Below are 21,651 nucleotides of genomic sequence, written 5' to 3'. Positions count from 1 at the left end.
TAGACTTAAAAAATAAATGATTTGGACCGTTGAAAAAAATATTTGTAGGGGACCCTAAAGAGTGTCCCTCAAATAAATAGATACACATACACAAAGAGCTTCGATTGAAGGATTCCTCAAATAAGCTTTGGTTGAGAGACACCTTTGTATGACCCACTATGCATTGTATTTTAGTTATCTAAACAGTCTAGTTTTTAGATATTACCTCAAAGATTATCTTTGCAAAATTTTACTTGAATATGAAATCATTTGACCACTCAATTAGATGGTTATTATTTTCTTGAAACACCGTGTTCGTCTATTTTGTTGGTTTCAACTAGATGTCTTAGTGATTTTCAATTTGCCTTTTTCTTTTTTTCCTTGGATGATCTATCAATGAAGACTTGCAAAATAGACGGTTTGGGTCATTAAAAAAAAAATTGTAGGGGATCCAAAAGGGTGTCTCTCAAATACAATTATTTGAGAAGAACTGTATAGGTATAACTCTAAACGAGTTCTTCTTATCCGTACGTATGCACATTATTATTGTGCGGACGATGTACGCCATTGTAAATAGAAAGGGGTAATAGAAAATACATAGCGTCCACACAAATGTCCGCATAAGAGAAAATCTAAATATATATATAGACACACACACATACAGAGAGCCAAAGTCCTAAACCCTATATCAATTTGTACATATCGTGAAAAATATAATTATTCATTGATAAAACCTAATTAGTAAAAGTAACCCCTAAATCAATAATGGAAAAAAGATGGTATAGAGAATGATTTTCATTTAGGGCTTCGGCTGTGTGTATATATTACATTACATGAATTTAGATCAAATCTGATTTTTTCTATGTAATGATTCCTCCTAACAAATTCGTCCATCTATATTAGTCTAGTTATTCTATCTTGGAAAATGTTCCAAATTTTATTTTCCCTTCCCATAAATCAAAGAAAAAGGAAAATCTCATTTCTAAAAGTATTATACCAAACACCCTTTTTTATAATTTATTGTATTTCTCCCTTGTATGAGAAAATGATTAAAAAGTCCTTTACACAATTTGCAATGTTAAATAAGTTCAAGGCGTTTTAAATTGTTTCTTCCAGTACATCGACATAACTGAGAGTGACATGAGAGTTATGTATGTAAAAATAGGACCGTGAGAGTTATGACATGAGAGTCAATGTCACTGTTGGAGAGTAACTGGACCTGCTTGTTCAATTTTGGAGGAGCTTGATCATTTTGTCTCCGTACCTTCTTATTTGTCCTTATATGATAAGAGTGCTGCTAAACAAATTCTAAAATTAACTAAGTACACCCTAATATTTTAATTAAAATATAAAATTAACTAAGTACAACTTATTTAACTACAAAAAATACATTTGGTACACCCTAATCCTAAATGAGGTTTATCTTTTTACATGAATTCGTGTCCTCTTTTCAGATTTTGGATTTGCATCAAAATCTTTAATTTCGTAAGTTGTTGTGAGAATAGATTTGCTAACTCCTTCAATTCAAAGCTTGATTCGTATAAATTCTTGTGACTCTCCACTTGAAGCAAGAACTAAGTTTGAACGCTGCCTGATTCTTAATTCTAATTTCAAGTTGAATAATGTTGGCCGTTTCAGTGACTTGTTGGGGCTTTCTTCCCAAGTTGATATGTCCAATGATATGCTGGTCTATTTGATGGTGTTGCACTTTTATTTAAATCTTCTCTTTGATTGATATAGCCAGCTTGTAGCTATCCCTAGGTTTTCTTCCCTTTAATTTGTGTGGGTCTCTTCTAGGACCAGGAAGTTGTTTCAACATCTTTTCTACATAGCTCTAATATTTCGATAGAGGTTGATAAGTGTTTGTCTGCCTGTTTCTCATGGCGCCATTTCGTTCTCCACTTCTTTCTTTTGGTAGCCTTTTTTTAATTAAAATTAGAGTCTACTTATTAAAATTACATTTGTTTCATAATTTAATATATTTTTTTTGGTCATAGAATTGCAAATTAGGGTATACTCAGTTAATCTTTCCGTTTGGATGAAAGAATTGTAAATTACATAGAATTCTAAAATTACGGAATTTAGATTTCCATCATTTTAATTTTTGACAATTGAATATTTCAGTATTTGAATTTATGTATGTTGAATTTCATAAATGACAGAAATTGAAAATGTCAATGTTTGGATAGCTGATATAAATTGTAAATGACATAAATTAAATATTTCAAAAGAAAAAAAAATTGATAACCAACATAGAAGGTATTCTTCGAAGTATAAAATAACATATCATTTTATGAACTAAATAACTCAACTTAAACAAACAGAGCGTATTAGCAAACCAAATCACTCCCCACGTGCAATAAACATCAGCAACATACTTTTTTTTTTCTTAATTGGGAGTGCCTTCAGCATTTGAAATTGTTTGTTATTTTCTATCAGTTTAAGTGGTTCATTTTCACTAGGACTTGGTACTGCTTGTACTTCAGAATATACCTCTGTTGGATCAAGGTTCTTAGTATCAGCATGGATAAACTCTTCAAATGATAAAGTCATTCTAGCAATCGAATCAGTAATAACATCTTTAACAATACCTCTTTTTCTTTGTCGGAAGAAAATCATAAGAATTTGATGCACAATTTATATGTGTGAATTAATATTACTTTCCGATTTAGTTGTAACTCACTACATGACATGAAAAGCCAACGCAACAGACTAATAGTTGTAACAATCCAAGAAACTAGAAAACGAAGCATATAGAAAGCAGAGAAGACAAAAGCATCACACAAAGCGATAAAGCTAGAAAAAAAAAATAGAGCTGCACCATAAACACATATCACACACCAATATCAATGGGCATAGAGTATTTTGTTAAAACTTCCCAAAATCTAGGCATATCACACACCAATATCAATGGGCATAGAGTATTTTGTTAAAACTTCCCAAAATCTAGTCATAGTGCCACAAAGATCACAAAACCTATTCATAACATATTCATAAATTTAGTCAGAAACACCCAATTTGGATAGCCATTTAAAATGCGTGGTAACCATAAAATAGAAAAACATAAATTGAAGGAGAGAGGCTTGAAGACTAACCTTTAGACTTGATCCAGAGAGAACTCAAGATGAACTCCTTCTCCTTAGCTCCCAACTTTTTTATGATGCCTTTAAGCGACAAGGCTTGCAATCTCTGTTTTCTAGGGTTTTATCATAGGTTTATGGGGTTGTATTTTTTTTATTTTTTTATTTTATTACATATAAATAAAAAGTTTGGCGCTTTTTTTTATTATTACGTAAGTTTTGGCATACTGGAAAATATGAATTCCCGCGCTTAAGTTGCCAAATAAGGAATTGTCAATTTCTCCTCTTAAATTCCCGACTTTTAGCTAAATTGTAAATTATTTTTCCTCATCCAAACGGGAAGTTAGGGTTCGTTTTAGCAGCACTCTATATTAAAATCCCTTTCTTGTATTGCTTTAAAAATAAAAAATTTGTTTTGAATGAAGAATGGGGGAGAAGAGAAGGGGAGGCATTATTGACCAAAAAAGAGGAGGGGAGGCGGGTCAGAGGGAAAGAAGAGATGGGGTGCGCGTGCAAGTCCTTGTTCATCCAAGGAAGCATTACTCCACCTCTACCGCCTAGTTACATCCGTGATAGAAATTCTGTTGCGCCACCGTCATCCGCTCTAAAATCCAATCCAGTGTTGCTGCCTTCGCTTAGTCTCAAGGCCTCACAATCTCACGCTCATGGACTGCCTTGGAAACGGTTTAATGCATATACTATCCTGCTGGACAATGGCGGTTGTGACTCTGGCAACAAAAACGGCGGCGGAGGCGGCGGCGGCTGGAATAATCCATTTGAGTCATCCTCATGGTGGTGGCATGACGAAGGTAGTTCCTTTTCGGGTTCTTCTGGGCATCACCCGTTTATCTTCTTATCCTTCTTCTTCTGCTCTGTGGCTTGTTGCTTCTGCCACCTCCGATTGGCTTATGCGCTGGCATCATCAGAGGAGTGCGAGCCTGTGTGGGAAGTGAGGGGAGGCAACTGGACCAAGCTTATTCCTGATTTTGTTAAGGATGCCTTTGTTGTTGCTCATGAAGTTGGTTTTGGTTCATTAAGTGTTGGGAATCTGTGGTTACAATGCAAACATCTGCTTATGCGATTGATGCTCCCAGAAGGCTATCCCCACTGCGTTACCAGTGATTACTTGGACTACTCTCTATGGAGAGGAGTTCAGGGGGTCGCCAGCCAAGTTAGTGGTGTCCTTGCCACTCAGGTACTTCCCTCGCCTACCATTCCTATCCTAACCAACCATCATCTTTGTCTAATATTCTAACCAACCGCTGTGAGTTTGTTTGTTTGTGTTGTGTCTATAGGCATTGCTTTACGCTGTTGGATTGGGGAAAGGGGCTATTCCGGCCGCTGCTGCTGTCAATTGGGTCCTTAAGGATGGAATTGGATACCTCAGCAAAATTATGCTCTCAAAATATGGAAGGCATTTTGATGTCAATCCAAAAGGGTGGAGGTTGTTTGCTGATCTTCTTGAAAATGCTGCCTTTGGAATGGAAATACTCACTCCTGCATTTCCCCATCTTTTTCTTTTAATTGGTGCTGCTGCAGGTGCAGGGCGTTCAGCTGCTGCACTTATTCAGGTTACTTTCCGGTTTTAAGTTTGCGGCTTGTGTAGAATGACGGCTATCCTGTTCCTTCTTAAAGACATTTTCTCTACATTATAAACAGTCTTAGTATAAACATTTTTCTATGCCTTACAAACTGTTATTTTTAAAAGTAGATCTCGTGTTGAATGAACCTTTCTGGCCTCCTATATGATTTCAGTAGTTAATCATTATATGACTCCCTGCTGTAATCATGCTCACATTCATCCAATATAAAGACGTACACTTAATTGAAATTTCAAATCCATCATTTCACAGGCTGCTACCAGGAGCTGTTTCTATGCTGGTTTTGCTGCTCAAAGAAACTTTGCTGAGGTATCAAATTTTGAAATGTTTGGAAGCTTGGAAGCCTCTTACTTCCATCCATTTAAAGACATGTGCTATTACCTTGGTGTACTAATTAACATTTCTAAAAGGAATACTTAAATGTAGGTGATTGCTAAGGGTGAAGCTCAGGGAATGGTGAGCAAGTCTGTTGGTATCATGCTTGGTATAGCATTGGCCAACCACATAGGCTCTTCTACGTTTCTTGGCCTTGCTTCTTTTAGCATTGTCACTTGGATCCACATGTTCTGCAATCTGAAATCATATCAATCCATTCAATTAAGGACTTTAAATCCTTATCGTGCAAGTAATTCCACTCTCTCTCTCTTCAACTTTAAATCCTCATCTGTAAATCGAATAATAATTATTTCTTAGCAACCGAAGTTATAATTAAATCTGAGCTTGGCTCCTGGTTAATTTGACAGGCTTGGTTTTTAGCGAATATCTTCTTAGCGGCCAAGCACCTTCTGTCAAAGAGGTCAATGAGGAGGAACCGCTTTTTCCAGCTGTACCATTTCTTAACTTGAAGCCTGCAAACCAAGTGAGCTATTTTTGTCCTCCTCATTTGGCTTTTTATATTTCTACAAAGGTCACAAATTGATTCAGGCCTTGTTTTAAAAATTTCCAAATCCTTTACATGGCCAACATTGCATCTTAGTTCTAGCTTTTGAACTGGACCCTAAACTACTTAGTGACTCTTAGGTATAGAAGAACTAACCAATTGGTTGAAGCGAATCTACCTAAGATTTTCTGCCCAGTTTCCTTTGCTTGCATTTGCAATGGTTTTCTCACTAATAGTATTGCTTTCTAAGAAAAGAAATACTAGTAATCTTTGTAATGAAACTTATGGAGACCTCCTTTTACACTCTTCTTTAGTGGCTTGAACAAAGATATTTCCACTGAACTCATCCTTTCAGTCATTGAGTGTCTTAAAGAAACCAGACCAGCCCCTTCTTCAGTCTCACTGTCCCACCAGATAGAAGTTCAAGTCCCCAAAAAAACCAACAGATGTCACCAGAACTCACCTCAAGTTCATGGCACCACCGCCATACCTCTCTTTCTTATCTTTTCTCTGTGTTAGTCCAAAGAAGGCAGTAACTCCAAACCTCTCAGCTTGTAGTCAGCTTCGTACTCTATTTTGTTGTTAGTTAACTTTTAGTTATAACCTGCATGTAAGTGCTCCATACCTCCCAGCTTAGTTCTACTTCTTTATCTATTCAAATTAGGTATACAAGCACTATACTTAGGAAGATGATATGATAATCATGATGATCATATATAGCAAGAATTTGCACAAGAGGAATAAAAGATTAAAAAAGAAGTAATAATACCTTCATTTTTTGGCTGCAACAATGACAATTAATAATTTGTTTTAATTACCTCATAATGCGTGCATGTATGTGTAAACAGTCTGTCTTGAGTGCGAACATTATACAATCTTGTTGCACTTGCAACCTGGAAATGATAGTTATTAAAAAAAAAAAAAAATAGAAAACTAAAAAAAAAAGGGGTCAATTTCAGTTTAGTATCATGAACTTTACCTGATAAGGCATGTTAGCACATGTGTTTCGAAATTTTAGAGTTTAGTACTCGTATGTTATGAAATTGTGACAATCTGGCTCCGCCATTAGGCAAACTTTCAGGAAATCCGTTAAGTGATGACGTGTCATGTGCCGGGGCCACTTTTTTTTTGCTTAGGTGGACTAAAGTATTAATAATAAAAACTTTCAAACTTTCAAAAATTCAATTTAAAATAAGAATAAAATGAAAACTTAAAATAATAAAAAAAGCCCCACCACTTCCCTCTTACCCCGTCCCTGCCCCAACCACAAGGACCAGCCCCAGCAACCACCCCTCGCCACCCCTTCCCATCTCCGGGTGACCCACCCACCTTCCCCCATACCACTACCCATTATCAGCAGGATTTTAATGTCATTCATCCATGTAGGATAATTAATGGTGCCTTATGCTCTGCAATCCAGTGCCAAGTTGAGAAGTTACATCATGAGTTGAAATGGGTTCCCCACCCACCAACAATTCCCACCCATCGCCCTCCCCCCCAAAAAAAAGAGTAACCTATATAAATAATGTTTTTGTTTTTTGTGCAACGAAAGGATAAACTGTGTCAGGGTTCTTTCCCTGTAACCATGTGTTTGTCAAGAATGTATGAGTGATTTTTCGTATAAATTCCTTTAGAAATTGGGAAGCGATGATACTTCTCGCACAATTAAGATCAGTGGAATATGTGCAAGACATTTTATGATACCTTATGATCAGGAACTAACTTGGTTAGAAAAATTTGTACATTTATTAGTTTACAGAGTATGAGGCTAGACAGAATCAAAAATAGTCCATATATGTTCCTGTTGAATGTTACATGGTCTGATTTGCATGCATTTTTAATATTTAATTTTATTTATTTATTTATTTATTGCACATCCAAGGTACAATCAACAGTATTATCTTCGGAAGCGAAGGATGCTGCTGTTGAAATCGAGCAGAGGCTGCAGTTGGGATCCAAGCTCAGTGATCTAGTCAACAGCAAGGAGGATGTGCTTGCACTGCTCAGTCTATATAAGGAAGAAGGCTATATTTTTACTGAGCACAAGGGAAGATTTTGCGTGAGTAAATTATCCCTTTGGTATCAATCTCTGTATAAATTCATAGTCAATTTTTTTTTTTTTTTTGAATTTGTATATTTCCTATGAAATTTGTGTAGTCAAGTTAATTACTTATAGGGAATTTAAATTTCTTAAGTTTCTAGTTGTGACATTATTTAATCATCTACTGTTGACATGATTCAAGCCTATACTTCTGTCTATGAAAGGTTTGATATTTTAACAATGGAGAATGCTCTACTACAAGTTAAAAAGGGGGCGGGCAGAAGAGAGAGAGAGGAGTGAATATTTTTGGATGGAAAACATAAACTAAGTGGATACATAAGACAGATAAAAGCAAGATCAGGATATCATACAACTCTTTGTTTTGTATACGCATAAATTTTGCATGCTTCATACTTGCATATGTACACACATTTGTACATATACCTATCTTTTTGAATTGTAATTTATATATTGTCATGTATCAGGTAGTGCTTAAAGAAACATCTTCTCTACAAGACATGCTGAGAGCATTGTTCCATGTCAATTATCTGTATTGGTTGGAGAAAAATGCAGGATATGAAGCAAGAGGCACTTCCGCTGACTGCAAACCGGGAGGAAGATTGCAAATATCTCTAGAATATGTGCAGAGGGAATTCAACCATGTCAAAAACGATGGAGAATCAATGGGTTGGGTTACAGAGGGGCTTATTGCAAGACCTTTACCTAATAGAGTTCGTCTAGGTTATGTGGCCGTACCAGATGGGCTTATTCCATGATGGTTTTGCATTGTAAGGAAATGAGGAAAGAAACTGAGAGGACACATGCCTATCTTTGAGATCATCATGGGATCGCTCCATGCCTATACCTTCGATTCATTAGTTGCTGCAAAGCTTTACAGTACAGGTTCTCAAACAGGGTAAGACAAACTGAGAGGACACATGATGTTGCAAGAGAAGGCAGAGTTCGCACTTCATTCACCCCTCTTCTTTCAATATTGTGATTGAAGATTATTTACATAATGGGGAAGTGATGACTAATCAATTGGTGGGCATGGCGCCTGTTGCAGATACGCCCTTTATTTGGTCCAGGTTTCAGGTCATTGACAACTCCACTTGTAGTTTTTCATTACGTTGGCTTCTCTTTCACAAACTCAGTAAGTGCCTTTCCTTATTTAGCTGCTTTTATCAATACAGGGATAATCATCCCTAGCGTCCCCCTTCACGTGTTATTAACTTCATGTTAATGGTATTTTCTAGTAAGTCCTCGTATTAAGAAAGTTGGGGTTGAAAATATCATTGGAAATTTATATTGCACTGTGTAGCATGAAATGGATGGCCTTCAGTTTCGATAAAGGCATATCCTCGACCAGAGGAACACTGACATGAAACTAGATAACACTGTTTTGCTATTCCCAACCAATAATGCTATGACACGTGTGATAACTTTTCCTCGTGGCATAGCGTTATTGACCGGAGATAGCAAAATATTGCCATTCATGTTGCAACCAAGTTTTACTTCCTCTTACCAGGATGGCAACTGCAACGTTTTACTATCTGTAGCTTGTGAATCGCCACAAAAGGGATATTAATTATTACGGTGCCGAGATTAATGAATCGCCTTATTATATCATAAAATTGTAGATGGAATGGAAGCGAGAAAATTCAGTTTCGGTTTGCATAATTTGTCCATGTCGGCAAGTCCTGTAAGCTAAGACAAATGGATGTTTCTTTTTCCTAGTTCAAATGTAGCGAACTTGTTACCAAATTCTCACTTAAAATGCTCGAACTCTTCCTCGTTCTAGGGGAGAGAAAAAATCGTGTACGGTAAGCTCGGTACTTATTCAAATGCTTGGATAATTTATTTTTTTTCAGACGATAATAGTATGCTTGGATCTAGAGGTGGGCATCCAAACAATTTGTGTACCCATTGTACCAAATTGACTGTTTAATTTAGTTTGGTTTGGTTTAGTTTAGTTCATTATTTATCATTTATTTTTAATTCTTCCGATTTGATCCTTTCCGAAAGGTTTGATTAATAGACTGAGTAACATTATTCATAACCCGATGAAACTCCATACCGAATCGATAATTAAAATTATTTTATTATTTAAATACCAATATATGTGTCAACTTAATAGTAGATGGTGTAGACGTGGAAATTTTAGTGAAATAAAAATTCACTAATTTACAGTCAATAGTTAAAATTCAAATTTGACTAGTTAAAGATAATTGGAAAATTCGTGGGTTCCACATAAATACACGTGGCACATGACTCATGCAGACAAAGGTGTACATTGGAGATGGCACATGTTAGCATCTAAGATCTTCATCAATCAAATGAAATCATATGCCGAAAAGGAATAAATTATCCTTATTTGGTCATCTTCCTAAATCACGAGTTAATTTCCCTAATTGAAGGATTTTGACTTAATTAAGAGCTAAATTAAATCAAATCAGAAACCAATCCCACAAATCAAGGGATTCAGATTGGGATTCCAAACCAAGACTCAATTCTTTGCCTATAAATACTAGGCTCATATTCGTGAGAAAGGACCTTCGGAGGGGGAGACACACACACTTTGTAAAACCAAAGAGCTCTTTACCCGAAGCAACACCTAGACTCTCAAGTTCTTCATCAAGCTAGTGGAGAATCACTAAGCACAACAAACATGTGCCAATTCCTCCACAGCCAAAGTCGAAGACTATCCACTATGTGACACTACTTGTGGTCCTAACGTATTCGAGATCAAGCCGTGACGGCCCTCAACGAAGTCTCATATTCCGATTCAAGATCAAGTGCTTGGCACCCTTGAATCGCGCACACTCTTGGAGATCGAATCAGAGGAAATTCTTTAATTTTTGTGAAAGAATACCCACAAAGATTGTAACCTACACACTTGATAAATCAATACAAATATTATTTTGTACACGTGTTCTTGTCTCATTTGTCGCAGGAAATTAGTGTTTACATATGGATTATGTGTTTACAATGTGTTTGTATGTGCTTTATTTAGAAAATTTATAGTCACATGGGTTTCAGTGATATGGAACTGATATTGAACATAATTGCTCCAAAGAATTGTTATAGAGGATCATACTTTTTCTATTTTAGTTTCTGTTATAATTTAATTAGTTTATGTTGTTGGTTTGAACCTTGGTGCATATGTTGTAAGCTAGATTATGGATGTGACTCCCATTATGGTACTTCTTTCTTATAGTATCATTTAAAGACTGCATGTCATCTCCATTTAAACAAATTTCATGTTATTTTGTAACAATTATTTGCAACTTTATTATGTATTTTTCATGTCCGTTTGTAATTTTTAAACTAAGTTCTTTGATTTCGTATTTGGATTAATTAGACTATTGGTTTTTTTTTTTAATCTTTATTTACTCAAATGGTCCTCAAATTTATACTCAAGTTGCATTTTGGTCCCTCTACTAATTATTCGTTCAAGTAGTCCACCAATTCTTCATTATTTGGTGAATTGGTCCACCGTTACAATTTTTTGTGAGTTAAAATTATGTGAACTGAGGAGAATAGGAACGGTAAATGTGACTTTTTCATAGTGGAGTTTTCAATTTCCCTTCTTCTTCTTCTTCCCTCCTTGCACAACCAAATGACAACGGTGCCGGAAGACAACCAATCAGCCCGGGAGAGATGACAACGGCACCAACTTCGTTCAGACATGACTTCTCCGACTTCGATGGCTAAGGTGGCTGCACGCATTGAGCTCCGCGATAGGTTACAATGGTGGAGCCGAGGATTAAGGGGAGAAGGCACATGGGTGCCTTGATCAATTTATGGTACTGAATTCCTCTCGATGGAGTTGCAAAAATGGAAAAAGAAAAAAGTAGTTTCTCTTTTGTTGCTCTGTGGGATAGATGCGGGATGAGATGAATGGGATATTTCTTGTTTTTATTATCACATGTTTTTTTTAATCTATTCTTCATTAAGAGAATGAAGAAATTTATGTTTTCTCCATGATGAGAGAAGAGATGAAGGCATAGCCACCCCAGCCCACACCCACTGCCCATCCCCTTTGCGTTCTCCCTCTACCTATGTTTTAATTAATTAATTAATATTTTAATATAAATTGATGATTTTAACCCTCAAATTAACGGCAATGATGGAGTGTAACAGTATGACCAATTCACCTAATAATAAAGAGTTGGTGGACCATTTGAACTAATAATTTAGTTGAGGGACTACAATGTAACTCACGTATAAGTTTGAGGACCAGTTCTTTCAAATTAGGACCCATAACTCACTTGAGACTCCCAAGTCATTTTCTCACTTAAACCCTAAGCTTCATTTTTTTGCTTCACTTTGCCTAATTTCAGCAGTTCTTATGAAGAAATCGTTAATGGTGCTCGCATGGCAACAATGCAGCATAGCAGTCTCTTCAAATCCGTGCATGCTATTAAACATGGGAGAGGGCAAGAATTCTCACATCACAGAAGCAAATGCAACTGATATCTGTGTAAACCATCGAGGCATAGATGGCTGGTTATGTACACATAAAGCTAAGAGACTTCAAATTTACTCGAGTGATGTAAAGGTTTCCACGATGGTTCAAGCCGCAGCAGATGCAATTTCTCAAGAAATGGTTCTAGAACTTTTGCCTCCTATTCTGGGGCAAAAGCCATGCAAATGCTAGTCCCTGGCATTCACCATTAACAACAGGATCAGCCAATTAAATTTAGATACATTTTGGGGAAAAAGTACCAACATTGCACATTACATACCTGTTGTAGTATAACATCATGTCATGGTCTCTCCTCGAAGCCCAATTATGTGGTTGCAAAATCAGCAATCTTTCCGAAGCCATGATGGTCAGCCTGCAAAGAATCTGGCTTCAATACGTTCAAAATGGAAGAAACTAATTGAGAGATAATACATACTGGAAATACTTGGCACAACTAAGCAAACACTTGGCGCTTATTTTAGCTATCAAGCACTTCAGAAGTCAGAGTAATATTCAACACCTGATAATTACATTGTTTGGAAATGCAGACTGCGGTCATTGTATCAAGTACTTCTCTTGTAAAATGAGAACAGAATTACATAGCTCTGCCCCTGGTTCAAACTCCGTAAACTACAGAAAACATACACTAAGTCCATCTTAAATTGCATATTTATCTATAAGCGGCCTAGTCTTGGTGTCTGAGTCATTTCTTAATCCGCAGACATCCTTAGTAGACACTACACCCAACACCAGAAATAACCTCTGCCAAAATATTAACATACATGGGATACTTTATAAGCTTCTCTAATTTCATAAAAGCCCTTCTGAAACTTATTATATCCAGGAAATGTCAAACAAATTAGAATGAACCGAACGCCAAAGAAAGCTTAGCTTATCCTTCCACGGTATGAACATACGAAATGAGACTCGAGCTGCTATATTAACCCTACCGGCAGAAACACAACTTATGCTGATTAAAACCGAAAAACATAAAAAGGCAGACTTAGTTACCAAATGTTACAAACTTGGAACTACATGTAGTGTGCATAGAATTAGTACCCCAACTGTTGGTGTTGTACTGCTTTATGAATTTTTGATGCATTAGTAAGTAAAAGATATTACAAAATAATAGTAATAATAATACACCTCCAGATTACTCGTTTGGGGCCAGATCAAAAATTCTTCCCCAACTCGAGATCCCACAATGTTCAGACGAGTCTTCGGAAAACCTCAGTGTATATAATGCTAAGCAAAATTGCTGTCAACATGGAAACATATTTTCAGTCAGCATGAGACCTCAAAATATGCACAGAATTATATCATAGCAAAAAATTCTTCCAAAATCCCCTAAATTTATGATCAGAAAGAAATGTGCCTTTAACTATGTATAAAGGAAGCAAGAGTCGAATGTCACCAATTCCACATCCAGAACTTAGAACCAAGTGCAAGTATGAATACTTTGCATCTCAAACGACAGGTGACCTCCTGAAGCCTCTTAACTCAAAAAGAACAACATTCACTGCCTCCAAAATTTGAGCCAAACGGCAACCTATATCTCTTGAAATTAGCTCCGCTTTGACTTCTTCGGCAATAGCATCCAGTTCAGTCTGCCACTTGTTGGCGAGTCTAGTTTGTCACTTGTTTCACTCGTGGTTGACTAAAAGACATTCTCTACAATTAGTGCTTCTCAAGTATGGTGTTCTGTGACTCGCTTGTCAAGTTGGGCATGCGAAATATCTTTGCCCAACTTGAGGCAGAGTGTTGGCGAGTCCTTATTTAATTAGGATTTTGGTTCCTTACTATGTTAGGATTTTAGTTACTTACCATTTATCTAGTCCTATTATAATTGAGAGTTATTTCCTATTGTAATTTATATTTATTTTCTATTGTAATTTGGATTTATTTCCTATTTTATTTAGGGTTGTACTTCTCTATAAATACCTCCATATTGGAGAAGAATAATAGTATGTGTGAATATGAGTCAATATAAGCCAATATGAGCGTATCTTAGCATAACTGAATATTTGCCCTACTTTGTTTGACACCACTCACGTATGCTTCTTCCAGCGAGTGGTATCCCCGCCGGAGTATTCCACTTATGGACACCAGATGGGCCAAAAACACCCCTCTTCGATAAGAATTGAGAAAGCATCCATCTCTCGATCAAAAGCCAAAAATGCTTCATCTTCAGCTGCTATGTAGAGCAAAGACTGTATCATCAAGTAGAATTTTTTTTTAAAAAAATAGAATCTCCAAGAATTTAACAGAGGTTGAGAGCAATTTGGTGTGTCTTACGTAAGCGTATAGCCGGCCGGCTATACTATTTATAAAAATATTTTAAAAAGACCAGTACAGCCTGCACGGCTATACTATTTTTTAAAAAAAATATCCCTAGTATCGCCGGACGGCTATACTATTTTTATAACAAAAACCGCAGTATAGCCGCCCGACTATACTCTTTTTATATTTTTTAAAAACCACCGCGTATAGCCACCGGCTACACTATTTATATTTTTAAAAGGACACATGTAAAGTCGATAGCCACGCGGCTATACTATTCATTAAAAATTAAAACGGGACAGCGGCGCTAGCGCCCATTTTAACATGTGTCAAAAATAGTATAGCGTTCGGCTATACTGTTTTTGTTAATAAGAAAGTAGTATATCCGCTCGGCTATACCTTTTTATTAAAAACCCTAGTATGGCCGCATGGCGGTACTATTTATGATTAAAAAAACAGACCACCCGTCTGCGCCTGCTCTGCCACGCGTTTAAACAATAGTATAGCCGCGGCTATACGATTGTTTTTATAATAAATAACCCCTGCCCGGTGATACTATTTATGGAAAAGGACCCGCCTCCTCTGCGTCTAAGTCGCCGGTGTCGAAAACAGAATGCCGCTCGGCTACACTTATTTTAAATTTAAAAAATATTATAACCGTCCGGCTATACTCTTTAAGTATATTATATTTAGGAAGGTGATTTTCGGCTAAACCCTGATTTTCCTACTAACGAAGAAAAGTTAAATAAAACAAAAACAAAAAAAAACCCAAGCCCGCCCATTAATCACGACACCATTCCCATCCCCACCCCAAAACCCCGCTGCACCGGCCAACCTCCCCCATCCCTATCCATTTATCCCTCTCTCTTTGTCTCTCTCTCCTTCCAAAACTTATCAAGACACCCCACCCTTCCTCCTTCAAGAAACCAGCAGCAACACCACCATCACCTGATACGACACCGCAATACCAGATCCAAGCATGTCACTCTAAACGCCGACACCATCAGATCTGGCCTTCAACACCGACGAGATATTTATTAGGGAGTTACAATAGTTAATCCTACTAATGATAGGAAATGGTTAGTTGTCAGTTACGTTGTTATTAGGTCATAACTCCATATTTATGTTTATGATAATGGCTTGTTGTAACTGTAGATTATTCTCTACAGACTTTATATATATTGTATAATGATCATATGAATAATATAAGGGAAAATCAGTTTCTACATGGTATCAGAGCTAATGGCTAATGCCAATTAGCGATCCTTCATTTGCCAACATTGAGAGTCGTTGGCTCTCCTCACCCGAAGGGTGTTTGCTTATGTATAGTTCTCCATCTTCTCCTCCCTTCTATAATCAGTCTTTTTTTTTTCTTTCTCTATGCTGTTGCCATTTCCTTTTATTTTTCAAAGCTCCCTATCAAGCTCTCTGCTCATTGATGAGCCTTTTTCTTTCACTCTCTCCGTGTCTAGCTCTCTGTTGAAGATTGAGCCATGCATTTCTCCATGTAATGCTCTCTGTTGAAGATTGAGCCATTTCTCCTTTTTATGCTCTCTATTGAAGATTGAGCCTTCTCCCCCATGTCAGTTGTCATCGCTCGCCAAGCCTTATCCTAGCCAGCCTTTGTATCTATCCTGCTGTGCTTCACTGTCGTTAGTCCCTTTGCACAATCGTTGTCTATCCTTCATGTGCTCTATCCTCTCTCTCCCTCTCTCTCTCCAGGATCTCATTTTTTTTCTTTTTTTTTTCTCTATCAAAACTCCCTCTTGAACTTTCTCTCTTTCTCTTTGGTGTCATGAGCCCCCCATTTTTCCAATATCTATCTACACGCATGCTTCCCCTTCGCTTCATCTCTCTCTCCTGCCCAAACACTCGTGCTCCTCAACTTTATGCTTTCCTTCCTTTATTTTGTTTTTTATTATTTTGTTTTTTATTTGTTTTTATTAGAAGCCCGTATCTTCTTTATAAAATAACAATAAATAAAAAAATCAATAAAAATAAAACTTCCTTTCACTTCCTTCTCCATGTCCGTCTCTTGGCATGATGGCCATATCTCTGTTTTCCCTTGAAGACCACACCTTTCTATTGTTGGTTTCTCTCTTTCTCTTGACATCTCTGTCCACTTCTTTGTCTCCCTCACGCCGTCTCTCTCGCTGAGCTGGTTTCTCTTTCCTCCGTGAGCCTCGTCAACGCTCGCCGAGCCTTCTCTACCTTGCTACCCTGCCAGTGTTCCCTTTGCACAGCCCTTGTTTCTTCCTCTGTGTTGCCGACTTGGTATTGGCCACTCAAGCCCTATCATTGTGTTGTTGCCTTGGTATCGGCCTCTCACGCTCTATCTATGCTCAACCTGTGTTCTCCTCCCCTCTTAAGCCCAATCTATTTCTTTGATTTTACTGTTGGTCTCTGTCTTCTTCAATGCTCTCTTGCGCTGCCTTTCTTCTTCTCTTTTACTCGGATATTGTCTTCTTTTCTTTATAATTATTTTATGTTACTGGGGTATTCTCTTCTCTTCTTTTCAATTGTGTTTTCTCTCTCCCTGTCATGGGTTGTCTCTGGAATCTTGAGTTTCCTTTCCTTTTCATGGATTGTCTCTTGCATCTTGTTCTCTCTCCCTCTCTTGACTACTTTCTCTGTCTCACTTGGTTTCCTTTTTTATTTCTTATTATTGTTTTTTTTTGGGTCAATAATCCCTCTTTATTTTAATCTCTATGGGCTTCTATGCTCGTGTGATGATTTTTCTTTATTACTTCTCTATTCCCCCGTGGTTTTCTTCCTCATACCTTCTTGTTTCTATGGTGCTTTGAAATTCAAACTTGCCCATGCTCTCGTTTTCTTTTCTCTGTGTCCCAAGTTGGTTTCACCTCTTATCCTCTACTGTTGTGCTGCATCCTCTACTGTGTTGCTTACCATGTGATACATTTTCTTTTCTTTCCACTTCCTCTCTTCCTATGGGTGTAACTTTTTTTATTTATTTTGCGCAACTTTTATTTTTCTACATGGCTACTTTTTTTTCTCACTTACCGCATGCTCTTTATCCTACCTTCACTTCCTGCCTTTCAATGGGCATTATGTTTACTTTGTTTCTCTCATGCCGCTGTTGCAACTCTGGAGATTGGAGTTCTTCTTTTTGGTTCCCTTTACTGGACTACTACAACCGACTGCTGCCGCCATCTCCATTACTATGTAGTTTCTTCATTCAAATCTTGCTATACTGTGTGCGCTCGATTTGCGGGGGAGTATTAGGGAGTTACAATAGTTAATCCTACTAATGATAGGAAATGGTCAGTTGTCAGTTACGTTGTTATTAGGTCATAACTCCATATTTATGTTTATGATAATGGCTTGTTGTAACTGTAGATTATTCTCTACAGACTTTATATATATTGTATAATGATCATATGAATAATATAAGGGAAAATCAGTTTCTACAATATTGGAGATGGATGCGTCGGGGTAGGGATGATTCTCCCGTGCACTCTCTCTCTCCGTTTATGTCGCTCTCTCACTTTCAGAAATCATTCAAATATGGATGGGTTGGGCTCAATTTAATTTGTTTCTTGGAATTGATATGGATTTTTCTAGTGTAGGTTTGATTATTTGTTTTGAGTTTGATGTGAGCAAGATTGGAGTGTAGGACTAGTATCGCACTAGTTTGGTTGCAAGATTGGGGGTATGGGAAGGTGGGTGGGGGTGGGGGTGAATTGATGTCGTGTTTGGGTGGCTTGGTTGATGGTTAGGATGGCTGGGTGGCTGAGTTGGTGGTGCCTTGGAGGAAGCAGTCGGGCTGGAGGAGGCTAGGAGGCGAGAGAGGGAGAGAGATTTTTTTTTTCTTTTCATTTTTGATTTTTTGATTTTTATTTAACTTTCCTAATATATATTAAGGGTAGAGTAGGAAAGAGAAGAATAAAAACAGAACAAAATTGATAAAAAGTATTAAAAAGCAGAGGAAAGTATAAGTGGAGAAAATGGGAGTGGGAAAATTCTCCCTATATTTAATATATTATTTATTAAATAAATAAATAAAGGAAAATGACTCTTTTATTTATATTAGTTTAAACTTTATAGATACTAACTTCTCCGTGTGAAAATTTTAAATTTATTTTAGTATTAAAAAAGATAATGGATAGTTGTGTTTTATAAAAATAATATTAATTATCTGATTTTTTTTTAATATAGAAAAATTTAAATTTACCATATTATCCTCATTTAATTAATAATAATTTCAATTCTTAATGTTTGCATTAACTAATGGTATTTTCTGGTATTTTGAATATTTTACCATTTTTTGCCTTTTGCTTTATATATATAGATTAATTTGCTAGTTTCGACATCTCCAAAGCATATATTGAAAAGAGAGAAATTTCATAGTAAATCAATTTGAGAATTCAATTTGTTCTTCTTTTTTGTGGGAATGTTTGCTTTTAGTCTAAAAAAAGTCCAGAATATAACCGCGCATCTATACTCTTTAAATATATTAAAAATGTATAATATAAATTATATTTTTAAAATGTATAATATATATTATATTTTGCTCTTTCAACATGTCCAAGGCGGCGACTAGGCGCTAGGACACCGCCGCGATTTCAACCTAAGTTAGGTGGCTTGGGTGGGTATGGGTGGGTCAATTAGCTTGGCTGGCAACGACGACTTCTTCGCTACTCATCGGAGGTATCTTTGAATTTTCGTAGAGGGGAAGTGATGGAGGCAGGAGATGAGAGATGAGTGAGGATAGGGTTCATCCAAAAAGAGGTGAAGATAAGGTTAGTGAAACGTTGTGTTTCACTTGGGCGGTATTTTAACAAGTTTTTGTTATGGGCTTGAGCCCATATACTAAATCATAACCTAATTGTGTTTTTATTTCAACCCTCTGCTCTTTATATCAAAGCATGTATCATATGACTCACATATACACATTTTTTTAATATTAATTTTGGTATAAATTTATAATTTATAAAACAAAATAATTATTATAAAAAAATATTTTTTAAAGGGTGATTTTATTGGCACCCCATTAATTGCTCTTTACACCCCATACTAATTTTAAATATAAATAACCTATTTTACCCTTGTACATAATTACCGTTAAGGACAAAAAAAATTAAAATTAAAATTGCTTACTACACCCCACATATGTTCCTGCAACCCTAGTTTGATTTTTTTCTCAAACTGTCATGTTTCTAAACCCTAAACCCAAGATTTATAAGTTTATACTGGTGAAAAAATATATTGTATTTATTCATGAAGAGTAAGATTGAAGTTAGAGACGCTTCGAATGAGGTACGAGTTTATTTTTTGGCGTTTTGCAAGTTTAATATTTCATATGATCATTGGTTGTGTTCAAGACATCGATCGAACGCGACAGTAATTTGGTGGGATGCCACCGAAACTTTGCACCTTTTTCAGTTGGATTTCACCGGTGAGAAACTTAATATTCAGTGGGGATCCACCGTAAGATGGAACGTAGTTCAATGGTATACTACCAAACTTTTACCCGCGTTTCAGTGGCATCCAATCGAAATTTATTTATTTTTTCAGTAACTTATTGCCGACCATAAATTTAATCCAAGCTATTTTGATCTTACTCCCATTGAAGGAACAAAATCAAGGTGACGCCCCTACTGAAGGAAACAATGTGGAAACAGAATGTGTAATGGACTATAGTAATCAATTCACAACTTATTCGGTAATTATTTGTCTAAAATCCTTTTTAGTATCATTAACATGGCATTAATGTTTCAAATTTTATATTTAAATAATATGAGTTTTATGTATAGATATTCAATGGTAGAGATGCATTACTTAGATGGGCTGGTGAACAAGGAAAATTGAATAATATTGTCATTGTAATTAAAAGGTCTGATTATGGAGGTGAGGGCAAGAGGAGACCTCGTGTAATACTTGCTTGTGAGAGGAACGGTAACTATAAGTCTTGCAAGTCTAGTGAGACAACTGATATAAGGTCGGATGCAAATAGTGATATGAAAAAATGTGCTAGGGACACTGGTACCAAGAAATGTGGATGCCCATTCTTGTTAAAAGGTATCAATATTGGTGATGGGGATGATTGGAAGTTGGAGGTGGTTTGTGGAGTACACAACCATCCTATTTCATAGTATCTTCAAGGTCATTCATTTGTGGGGCGACTTACTGAAGAGGAGAATGCCTTGTTGGTGGACATGTCTAAGAGTTTGGTGAAACCCAGAGATATTTTGGTCACCATTAAAGATAGAGATGCAATGAATGTTTCAACTATGAAGACAATATACAATGCTAGGATCCGAAATAGAACCAAAGAATTTGTTGGGAGAACCCAAATGCAACAATTGCTTACTAAGTTATCCGAACACAATTATATTGAGTGGCATAGGACATCTGGTGATATTGTAACTGACCTGTTTTGGACACACCCCATTAATATTGATATTTTGCGCCCATTTCCACATGTACTTATCATGGATTGCACCTATAAGACTAATAGGTATCGTTTCCCACTATTGCAAATTGTGGGGGTGACATCTACTAATATGACATTCTTTGTTGCATATGTGTATATGAATGCAACAGTTGGATGATATGTAAGAGAAACACACCTCATCAGCATTCAAAGCGTCAAGCCGCTGTCTATACTTCTGCACGTCTACCGATGTTGTGCCATTGTCTCGACGTGGAATCCAACGAAGTGCACGAGGCTGGACCTCTAAATAATCAAGGTCAAAATCAAGGACAACAACACCATGCATGTGCTCATACACCCATGCCTCCAGCAAAGTCATGTACCCAGCAATCTGCTTCACCTTAGACCTCGAAGCTTGGCCTAATTGTCTATACAACCATGCAAAGCACCCAGAACCCCATGAATAACCAGCAACACTATCAAGGTTTCTAAGTAGTCTAAGGTGCACAATTTGGATTCTTGTGCCAGTCTTGTCAACAAACAAAGTGCAACCCAAGAGATATAGCAAATATGCTCTGCCCGAATACATGATGTACTCCTCTGAATCTGTGTCTGAAACATTGGAGAATCACACTCGTAACCATGACAAACTCACATACTCATCACTGTATTGGTGCAATTGTTCAGTAGCCTCTTCATCAGTCACTCCTAAGTACTTAACTAACAACTCAAAATTTGTGTCGTCGTCATCTCCAAGAGGAGCAACCGCTGCACCAGACACATGAATGCCTAAAATAGATGACACATCATCCAATGTGATGGTCATCTCACCAAAAGGCATGTGAAAGGTGTTCGTTTCAGGATGTCACCTCTCAACAAATGTAGATACCACAATCTTATCAGCATTCCGATAAGAACACCTAATAAG

At 36.8% G+C, this 21,651-nt stretch overlaps 2 protein-coding genes across 3 annotated transcripts; one reads left to right on the top strand and one right to left on the bottom strand.

Moving 5' to 3' along the window:
- Positions 1-3,488: 3,488 nt before the first annotated feature.
- On the top strand, positions 3,489-8,857 carry RUS1 (root UVB sensitive-like protein (Protein of unknown function, DUF647)). Of its 2 annotated transcripts, none has more exons than XM_008222900.3 (7): positions 3,489-4,254; positions 4,355-4,630; positions 4,913-4,969; positions 5,087-5,285; positions 5,404-5,519; positions 7,423-7,599; positions 8,071-8,246. In XM_008222900.3, the coding sequence occupies exons 1-7, from the start codon at positions 3,559-3,561 to the stop codon at positions 8,104-8,106; spliced, it is 1,557 nt and encodes a 518-aa protein (XP_008221122.2). In that variant the 5' UTR covers positions 3,489-3,558; the 3' UTR covers positions 8,107-8,246. The 2 variants fall into 2 exon arrangements, with proteins under 2 accessions (XP_008221122.2, XP_008221121.2); XM_008222899.3 differs by having other exon boundaries at positions 3,491-4,254; positions 8,067-8,857.
- Positions 8,858-12,042: 3,185 nt separating this feature from the next.
- LOC148919718 (transglutaminase family protein) lies at positions 12,043-14,268 on the bottom strand. Its single transcript, XM_089044417.1, is given in 8 exon segments — positions 12,043-12,244; positions 12,310-12,424; positions 12,426-12,463; positions 13,207-13,263; positions 13,266-13,307; positions 13,464-13,675; positions 14,098-14,187; positions 14,189-14,268. Coding segments are annotated over 8 exon segments (771 nt in total). The 3' UTR covers positions 12,043-12,107.
- Positions 14,269-21,651: the final 7,383 nt, after the last annotated feature.

Source organism: Prunus mume, linkage group LG2 (genome assembly GCF_029339155.1).
Source record: "Prunus mume cultivar Tortuosa linkage group LG2, ASM2933915v1, whole genome shotgun sequence".
Classification (NCBI taxonomy): Eukaryota; Viridiplantae; Streptophyta; class Magnoliopsida; order Rosales; family Rosaceae; genus Prunus; species Prunus mume.
This window is presented reverse-complemented; position numbering and strand designations above follow the sequence as displayed.